General features: G+C 48.3%; 1 protein-coding gene across 1 annotated transcript in view; it reads left to right on the top strand.

The window, feature by feature from the left end:
- Trappc3 (trafficking protein particle complex 3) overlaps positions 1–5,817 on the top strand; it is a 19,879-nt gene extending 14,062 nt beyond the window's left edge. Inside the window, exons 2-5 of the mRNA XM_004641090.2 lie at positions 724–821; positions 1,320–1,419; positions 4,184–4,366; positions 4,794–5,817. Of these exons, the coding sequence (XP_004641147.1) occupies positions 724–821; positions 1,320–1,419; positions 4,184–4,366; positions 4,794–4,913 (501 nt within the window). The 3' untranslated portion in view covers positions 4,914–5,817. The remainder of the gene's footprint in view (positions 1–723; positions 822–1,319; positions 1,420–4,183; positions 4,367–4,793) is intronic.
- Positions 5,818–10,189: the final 4,372 nt, after the last annotated feature.

Here is a 10,189-nt window from a genome sequence, read left to right as displayed (position 1 = left end):
TTTCTGCCGCTTCTGGATGGAGCCACGGGAATACAGCTTAACTCTAGGCTGAGGCATGTTGAGGTGTCACACCTGCCAGTATACAGAAGCTAGTTGGTGACTGAACGCTTTGGGTCTAGAATCGGAGTGAGCACCTTCTGCTCCCATACCAGGTTGTGGTGACTGAACTGCGATTGTCAGAGGTCCACCTTGGTATGTTGGAAGAGTGGCTGCCCAGGGCATGAGGTGCTTCCTTCAGCCTGGCTTTTAAGAGTCTGGCTGTAGCCTTGGCCATTTGCCCTTCGGGAGCCACATACCCTGGCCACTGTTCAGGAAATGATGTGCTTGCCCCTCCAGACACTGGTGACCTTTCTTTGAATCTTGAAAGTTGTGTTGCTGGACATGCTGGCAACATGTCTGTAATCCCAGTGTTAGGGAGGCTGAGTCAGGAGGATTGTGATCTTGAGGACAGCCTCTACAACATAGGGAGGTCCTGTTTAAAAAAAAAAAAAAAACAAGGGGGCTGGGGAGATGGCTCAGTGGAATAAGCGCTTCCCTGGCAAGCGCAAGGACCTGAGTTCAATCCCCAGTTCCACAAAAAAAAAAAAAAAACTTCATCTGAACTGCATAGTGAGTGAGACCTGTCACAAAAGGACAAAAAAAAAAAAAAAAAAAAAAGTTGCATCAAGGCCAGTTCAGATTGTTGCCACAGTTTGTCTTTTGTGTTGCTTGAATCTCTTTTAGAGCTCTGAACTGTTCACCCTGACCTATGGGGCTCTTGTCACCCAGCTATGCAAAGACTATGAAAATGATGAAGATGTGAATAAACAGCTAGACAAAATGTGAGTACCTTTGCAGAAGTGAAGAGAGGACTGGGGAAGGGCTGGCCAAATAGCTCAGCAGATTAAAGCACCTACAAGCAGGCCCAGGGGTCAGGGGTTCGATCTCTTGGCCTACTGTGCTGGCTCTGCCCCCGGGGTGTGCTGAGATGGCAGTTGAGACTGGGCATGGTGGCGTGCCCCTGTAATCCCACCTCTTGGGCGGCTATAAATAGAAGGATCACTACAAGTCCAATCTAGTAGTGAGACCCTAAATACCCTGTAGACCCTTTCCTAAAATAAAAAATAAAAAAAAATTAAAAAGAGAGAGAGAGGATTGGGGTTCACTGGCACACTGAGTCTTGGTTGTATTTTACAACCCTGAACAGTGTCCTGGAGGTACAGTTTCCACTGAGCTCTTTTATTGGGATGTTTTGAGGTTATTCCCTTTTTTGCTTTACTAATCATAGCCTTATGTTTAGACATGTAGAGCTTACAGTCTTCTGCTCTTTTCCTTCTCAGGGGCTATAACATAGGAGTCCGACTGATTGAAGATTTCTTGGCACGGTCAAATGTTGGCAGATGCCATGACTTTCGGGAAACTGCAGATGTCATTGCCAAGGTCATTATCCTGGGCCACCTGGCCATGCTGAAGGATTGCCACTGGCAAACATTGCTTACTATTTCGCTGTCCCTTAGGTTCCTGATCTCCCAAAAGACTGATTAGACAGGTGTTTGGGTCCAAGTAGCTTTCCTGGTGGTTTGGGAGTAGGAGATTATAAACAAGAAAAGAGTGGGATCATCCCTATGGATTAAACCACTGAAATTAAAATATAATCTCCTCCACTGTGAAAGTGTAGCAAAATAACGTGTGAGGATGGGCTGCCGGATCCTGGGTAGGGTGGACGCAGGCAGGATGGAGGCAACTTTAGAGCAGCATTTGGAGGACACAATGAAGAATCCCTCCATTGTTGGAGTCCTATGTACAGACTCACAAGGACTTAATCTGGGTTGCCGAGGGACGCTGTCGGATGAGCACGCTGGGGTGATATCCGTCCTGGCTCAGCAGGCAGCTAAACTGACCTCTGACCCCACTGATACTCCTGTGGTGTGTCTAGAATCAGATAATGGGAGCATCATGCTCCAGAGGCACGACAGCATCACTGTGGCAGTGCACAAGACGGCCTTCTAGCACCTCCTGTCTGTTCTTCAGCACCCCTTCACTGAGACTCAGTCCTGCCTGTTAACTGTCTTGTAGAACTATTAGAGTTCACTGGTTAGGCCCTACATCTGATGTAACTGGGCATTTTTCTATTTATTTTAGATTAAGTTGCTTTGTAACCAGTCTATCAGGATATTAGAAAAGGATCGTGTTTTTTTTTTTTATTTTTATTTATTTGTGTGTGTGTGTGTGTGTGTGTGTGTGTGGCCAGCTCAACCCACCAGGGGGCAGGGCTGGCTGGTATGTGGTGCTGGGGGATTGAACCGCGGTCCCTGTGCTTTGCTAAGCTTGTTTTAAGTAGGTGCTTTAGACCACTGAGCCATCTCACCAGCCCCAAGGATCGTGTTTTGAGGCAGCAGGTCCAGGTTACTTTGTGTATAGAGTTTTACTTTCAGTAAATCTGTGTAGCTGAAAGCTTAAAAAAAAAATAAACGTGAATTACAACACAGATGAAGGTTGGATATGATGGTGCACACCTGTAATCCTAGCATTCAGGAGGCTGAAACAAGGATTTCTGTGAGTTTGAAGACAGTGTGGGCTACATAGCTTGTTCAGAAATCAATGCAAAACAAAAAAGAATACAGATGGCAGTCAGGTGCAAGGGACCGCAGTTCGATCTCCAGCTCCACAAGCTGCCCCAGACACGCCCTTAAGGCAGCCTGAACTAGCCAAAAAAAACATCCAAAGAAGAATACAGATGGAGCTGAGTACACTTACTACAGGCCTATAATCCCAGCACTGAGACAGAAGCAGGGGATTGCAGGTTTGAGTCCTGCCTGAGCAATTTAAGGAAACCCTGTTTTAAATTTAAAAAAATTTTAAAGGGCTGGGGCCTGGGGGCTAGGGGCTGGGGATGTGGATGTAACTCAGTGGTGGAGTGCCTCTGGCTTTGATCTCTAATACCACAAAATAAAAGATATATAGATGGAAGTGAAGCTCTGTAGCACACTTGCCTAGCACATGCAAGACCCTGAGTTTGATCCTTAGCTCTGCAAAACAACAATAAAAGACAGATTATAAACATGCCTGACTTCAGATTTTGGTTTTAGTATTTACCATACTGGATTCTTAGGATAACTCACTTGTACTTTTTCTTTTTTTGTGTGTGCAGTAGCGTGGATTAAACCCAGGACCTTAGTGCTGAGCTATACTCCTAGTCTCTTTTACTTTTCATTTGGAGATAGCGTCTCCTTGACTGCCCAGGCTGGGCTTGGACTTGAGATCCTCCTGCCTCAGCCTCCCAGAATGCTGGGATTATTAGGTACCATCATGCCTGGCAATTTTTAACTTCATGCCTATTAGTTGCCTTATTTTTGGAATAAGGATTTTTTTTGTTTGTTTTGTTTTCCTCCGCATGCCCTCAGGGTTTGTGTGGCTGGCTGGAGAGTTGTGGGGATCGAACTAGAGCCACCTGAGGCTGACAGCTTGGTGGAAGCAGCCACTTAAAGAACTGAGCTAGGGCCAGGCCCCCAAATTCAGGGTTGTTTTTTTTTTGAACCGGGGATTGAACTCAGGCCCTTGCGCTTACCAGGGAAGTGCTTATTCCACTGAGCCATCTCCCCGGCCCCTTAGTTGCCTTATTTTTGGAGAAACTAAGAGCTACCTTATGTGGGTTTTGTGAGGAGTAAATTATGGACATAAGCATTCAAGTAAAAACGAATGCACTTAGCATAGTATTGCACATATCATAAGTGTTCATTGCTAATATCAGTGTTATGTTATTAGAGTATTAATAAATAATACCTATAGTAGTTTCCTCAAGGATGGCTGTTTGAGTTCTAAGCATGCTGGCTCTGCCCACGTCCCGAGAGGTGACAGTGGAGCAAGCCTTGTGAGGGTTTGAATGAAGAAGTGGCTGAGGGAGGGTGAGAGTGATTCTGTCCCAGTGACCTGTTCACTTTCTTGAAGGTGGGTTCAGGCAGCAGCGATAGGCCAGGAGGCTGGGGCCTCTGCCCAGATGATGGCTCCAGGCAGCCAAAGCTGTGGGAGGCCTGGTGCTCCCCTCCACGGAGAGGCACAGGCAGAGGGAGTGGTGCTTCACTGATAAGCTCCTGAGGGCCAGTGTGGGGTTGTGCACAGATGCTGTCTCCTCCTTGTGTGCCCCCACCCCCTTGTACAGTGCCTGCTGTCTTTCCCTGTAGTGCTATTGTGTGTCCCCTGACAGGTGGCATTCAAGATGTACTTGGGCATCACTCCAAGCATCACTAATTGGAGCCCAGCTGGTGACGAATTCTCCCTCATTTTGGAAAATAACCCCTTGGTGGACTTCGTGGAACTTCCTGATAACCACTCATCCCTCATTTATTCCAATCTCTTGTGTGGGGTGTTGCGGGGAGCCTTGGAGATGGTGAGTGTAGCTCTTCTGCAACACCTGGAATACAGTAAGGTCTGTATGAATAGATGTTTGAATGGGGGGAGAGAAGGGCTCTAGCTCGTCCCTGCCCTTTGTTCCTTGGGGGGACCATGCCGCTGAAATAAGGTCCAAGCGAGGTATCTGCATGGAGCTAGTCTTCCCTGATAGGCTGGGAATGATGCTGTCAGCGCCCCCAGCCTCAGGAACGTCCATTCCAAGACTGGCTTCCTTGGTGGCAGCCTCGTTCTTGAGTTTCTTTGTGGGTTGGAGCTGCTGTCTTCTGCTGCAGTGTATCATTGGAGCTAGCAGTCCATCCTTGTGTGAAGCAACCCTTCTGACTGCAGTATGTGTGTCAGTTACAGCCCTGTCCTCAGGGACTCCGGAGTCTGTGGCCAGGCCTTCATTTTCCACTGTCCCCCAGGTCCAGATGGCAGTGGAGGCCAAGTTTGTCCAGGACACCCTGAAAGGAGACAGTGTAACAGAAATCCGGATGAGGTTCATCAGGCGGATCGAAGACAATCTCCCGGCTGGAGAAGAATGACTGTCCCGCAGTGGAGAGGAGCCAGCAAGACACTTATTGGGTCAGAAGGGCACAGTCCCCTCTGCCTCTAGAACTCAGTGACTCTAACACGGGTGTTATATATTATTACCTTTTTTCCATTTTCCATGCTAATAAAGAGCAGACTGATATAGTCCAGTTTCCCTGCAAGTATGCACATTCAGAAGGGGAATTCTTTGTTCCCTCTCCCTTAAAATGGTCTGGATGTAATTTTTTTTTTTTTAAACCGGGAATCAAACTTAGGACCTTGCATTTGCCAGGCAGGCACTTACGGTGCTGCGCTATCTCCCCAGCAGGATGTAATTGTTGTTGGTTGGACTAGAGAGACCTCAAAGCATTTTACATTCCTATGTGAATTTTCCAAAGCAAACCTACTTTGACCCCAGTAAGAGACAAGCCTGAGCTGGGTGTGGTGGCCCGGCAAATAGTGCCTATAATCTGAACACTGGGAGGCTGAGGCAGGAGGATCACAATTTGAGCCCAGTCTGGGCAGCTTAGCAACTTAGTGATACCCTGTCTCGATACATTAAAAAAAAGGCTGTGGATGTAATTCAGTGTGAAGGCCTTGGTTTCAATCTCCTATACTAAAAAAAGTGACAAGCCTGGCATATTTACTCTTGAGCCTTCCTAAAGCTCTTGGCAAATGGCTGTAAGAAATCTGGGGCTTGGGTTGGAGGGTTGGGAGGGGGTGGGTAGGAATTTCTAGCTGTAGTGTGATATTCTGTAGAGTTTGGCAGGACATGGGAGCCAGTCATGCCGGAAACACCAGTTTCTGGGAAGCCACCCAGGTCTCGTTCCTCCTCGGCGTTTGGAGGCAATATCTCCTCTTTTTACAGAGGGTTCATCCTTCTTTCTTACAAATTCCTCAATAAAGACACATTCTTGAGTGAAATCCCAGTAATGTCTTCTTTTCCTTCTGCTCAGCCATGAAAGGTTTGACTAGAAACTGTAAACAGTGGCGCTAGAGTACTACTTAGCACTTATCAGCAGGTAGACACTGCTGAACACTTTTGTGTTACCTAGTTAGCAATAATTCCGTTTCCAGAGGGGAGGCCACAGAGTTGCCCAGGGTCATACAGCTGCTAAGTGGAGATACTGGGGCCAGGGAGATGGCTCAGTGGAATAAGCGCTTCCCTGGCAAGCGCAAGGGCCTGAGTTCAAACCCTGGTTCTGCCAAAAAATAAATAGAGATGGCAATGGTTCAGAACTGGCCCAAGCTCATGATGATGTTCTTTCTTTTTTGGGGGGGAGGCGGAACTGGGGATTGAACTCAGGCCCTTGTGCTTGCCAGGGAAGCGCTTATTCCACAGCCATTTCCCCTGCCCCAATGATGTTCTTTTGAAGCCTGGTTAGTACGTCAGGAGAGAATGGAAACAGACCTGCAACTTGCTCTCCATACCTTATAGAACTTGGGGTAGCGTTTTGTCTAGTTTTGGGGATAATGTCTTGATTTGTAGCCTGGCCTAACTAACTTGTAGTCCTCCTTTGTCAGCCTCCTGCGCTGTGCCCAGCTTGGGACAGCTTTCAAAGGGAGGCAGCAGAGATTGTGTCAGGCCACATTTCGTAGCACTGTTCTTAGGGACAGCCTAGGACCTTTAGTCTAGGCAGGTTGAGGGGAGCCAACTATTGGTATATTGTACTTGAGGTGTATAAGACCAGTGTTCTGAGACTCAGTAAGGGGGCAGTTTGCACTGGACTTGGTTCTAGCTGGGTTAGACCACCTCCTTTTTTCTGGGGGACTGGGGCAAGAATGAAACTTAGGATCTTGCACTTGCCAGGCAGGCACTGCATGACTAAGCTGTATCCCTGGATGGTCACTTTATGTCTAAATACAGGGAGCTCATCCCATGGAATCCCATCTTTTCTGAGCCTCTTTACCTCTCCTTTCAGATACAATTTGTGGCCCCTGGGAAGCCAACTGTTGTGATCAGCTGAATGCTTAGCAGTCACCATGAGGCTGGATCCATACTCGAATGGAATGGAATGTAACAAATTGAGGAAATGAACGTTGGGGCCCAGATGGGGAAAGGTTTGTGCAGTGTCTGGACACTGCCCAAGCAGTCTGCTGTACCGCCCATTCCCTTCTTGTGGGCTTGGGGCGGGTACACTGTTCCTTTCCTCCCTGTGCTACAGCCTACTTTCTAGCAGCCATTTGTATGGTGTGAGGTTTTGGGAATTTCCTTTTCCAAGTTAAACTTGGCAATGTTACATGGTTGGTGAGCTGTGGAAACAAGGCCCCATTATGGCTTTTCCCACTCAGCCCCACAGTTGTATGACATACACCTGAGGGCAGAGGGAAGGAAAAGGGTTGGGGATGGTGGGGGCTGTTGGGAACACCAGTTTATCATCTTTTTTTTTGGGGGGGGGCAGGGAGTACCAGGGATTGAACTCAGGACCTTGCACTTGGCAGGCAAGCACTTATTCCACTGAGCTATCTCCCTGGCCCCGTGAGTTTGTCATCTATCCAAATGCACCAAGTGTACAACCCCAGCAACCTCACTTCCTGCTCCCGTGCTCACCTCTGTGGCTGATGATTTGTAGATAATCCCTTGATTTCACCTAAGACTGAGGCTGATAGACCCATTCCCCATGTTTCCTGGTGCACTTGCAACCCAGTTCAGGGTGTATCTAGGTGTCCCCTGAAAACCTCATGCAAACATAGGTGGCTCTTTAGAGGTCACTGGGTCTTGGGTGTGTAGTGCTAGGATTAAGGGTGTCCCACCCTAGGTGTGAGGAATCTGAGGGACAGAGGAGGGCTGCTGCTGTCAGCTGCTGCTGCTGCTTCACTGCTTTGCTGCCTTCTGCTTGACTCTGGTATGCCCTTCTGCCATGCTGTCCTGCCTTGGAGCCGGCTGATTATGGCCTGAAACCTCTACAAGCTGTTTCTCCTTTAATTTTCTCTCTCTGTGTGTGTGTGTGTGTGTGTGTGTGTGTGTGTGTGTGTGTGGAACCGGGGATTGAACTCAGGTCCTTCCACTTGCCAGGGAAGCGCTTATTCCACTGAGCCATCTCCCCAGCCCCTCTCCTTTAATTTTGGCTCAGGCATTTTGTCTCAGAAAAGTAACTGAAACACCCTTTCCCCAAAAAGATTGGCCAGGATTATGGGGCTAATATGTGAGAAACCAACTAATGAGGACAGTTTTACAAAAAGCAGAGCTGTGGGGCTAGAGGAGTCCATACTGGTGGCCTTCAAGCCTGAGCCAGCTGGGCAGAGCTCTGGGAAGAGCCTGCTCTGTGGCCTATGGCCACTAGGGGTCTCCACACCATCACCCTACGGTTTTTAGAATTTACTAGAAGACACACCTGATGGAGCAAACCTCAGAAGCTAACCAGAGCGAGGAAGTGTCCACCTCCTTCAGTCAGCTGCATGAGACCTGAAAGCAAATCCTGCATGGCTGAGGGCCTGCCTCGGGGCACTGGAAGAGGATGTCTGACCCGTACACTCTGTAGACTCTCATACTGATCTCCTGAGTTGTTCCAGCTAGGGCTCCGAGCGCTCTTCTCTCCAACTCTTAACTTCCTGAGTGGAGTCTTGAGCACCTGCCCACATCCCTGATGTAACAGTCCCCTTTCTGCTCCAGACCCCCAACACCAGCAAGGTTTCCAACAGTCCCCTCCTGGGAGGTTGGCCTCCCCTACATTTGGGCATCCAGGCCCAATAAGCGGGTGGCAAAGAGGCCCAAAGAGCTGAAATCACATTAAGTAAAATTAAAATAGTCTCCTAACAAGTAGTTCATTGTGGCTGGTGGGAGGTGGGGTGTAGGAAAAGCATCCTCCCGTCCTCTCGGAGCTTAAGTGCTACCATGTGCTGTTCCCTGGAAGCCAGCGGGCTGGCGGGAGAGGAGGTTTGGAGGGAAGGGTGGCGGCAGGCAAGGAGACGTGCTGTTATGATACTGAACCTTTGATGTAGGGCCAGGCCTGACCCCAGGACAGCCGCTGGCCACTGCTAGGGGAGCAGTGGGAAGCAGCACATTCCTGGGGGCAATTTTCACGCTGGCAGGAAGAGAAGGAAAGTTTCTACTGAGGGAAAGAGGTAGAGGAAGGGCACTGCACTGGAGGGAGCTGAGGCTCAGGGTGGCACCCTCTTGCTTCAATCTGGTGCCCTTACGCTTCTTGGCTAAAGGCCTTCTCCAGGATGACTTTCCTGATAGACTGGTGAGGATCAGAACTCCTGTCCCTCCGCTCATGTGGGCGGGCTTAGGTGTAGCCCAGGACATGCAGGGAAGCTCTGGGACCCTGCACTGTCAGCTGTGAGGGCATCGCCACTGAGCTAGGCTAGAGGAGTGGCAGATGGTATGTATAGATATGTGTTTGTGGTCACCACTATTTATTGCAGAGTGACTGGATGCCAGGGCTGGGATAAACACTTCACACATATTTCTCACTAAAAAGAATCAACCCTATTACTGTTCCCATTTTGCAAATGAGGAAAGTGAGATGCATAGCTAGTGCATGATAGAATCAGGATTTAAACCCAAATACCAGTATATTACAAGATATATTTCAGTGTGGATCTCATTTCCTTGTATTCCCTTGGGGAGAGAGACAGACAGAGACAGAGACAGAGACAGAGACAGAGACAGAGACAGAGACAGACAGAGATTGTATGGATTGTTTCATTTAACCAAAATCTAGGCTTGGGCTAGGGGCTGGAAGCATGGAGATGACCCAGGTCCCAGGCCTCCCTGCTGGAAGCTTCTGCCTATGGAGAAGCAATTGAATGAAAGGTGAGGTGAAGAGCAGAAGAAGACATTGAGAATGAGAGACAAAGGCAAGTCCTGGCTCTGCTGCTCACTAGCTGTGTGATACTGACAAGCCATCTGAATGCTGAGCCTGGTTTTTGTCTGGAAAATGGGTCTAATAGGGTCTACCTTATTGGCTGTTTTGAGAAAGAAACAGAATGATATAAATTTTCTTCTTTTTCTTTCTTTCTTTTTTTTTTTTTTTCTTCGCAGAACTGGGGATCGAACTCGGGCCCTTGTGTTTGCCAAGGAAGCATTTATTCTACTGAGCCATCTCCCCGGCCCCTAATATAAATTTTCTAGCGTGTACTATTTCCTAATTGGCATTATGATTACCATCAGTACTGGGCCTGGGATTTAGCTCAGTGGTACAGTGCCTGCTTGGCAAGTGTGGGGTCCTGAGTTTATGTCCTGGTAACCCATCCCTCCACCAGAAAATATGACTATTATTGGGGAAACTGTCTTGCAAAATCTCTATATGAAGCCAGGTGTGGTGGTGCACACCTATAATCCCAG

This window comes from Octodon degus, unplaced genomic scaffold (genome assembly GCF_000260255.1).
Source record: "Octodon degus isolate 3935 unplaced genomic scaffold, OctDeg1.0 scaffold00130, whole genome shotgun sequence".
NCBI lineage: Eukaryota > Metazoa > Chordata > Mammalia > Rodentia > Octodontidae > Octodon > Octodon degus.
The sequence above is the reverse complement of the archived record's forward strand: the minus strand, read 5'-3'. Positions and strand labels throughout refer to the sequence as shown.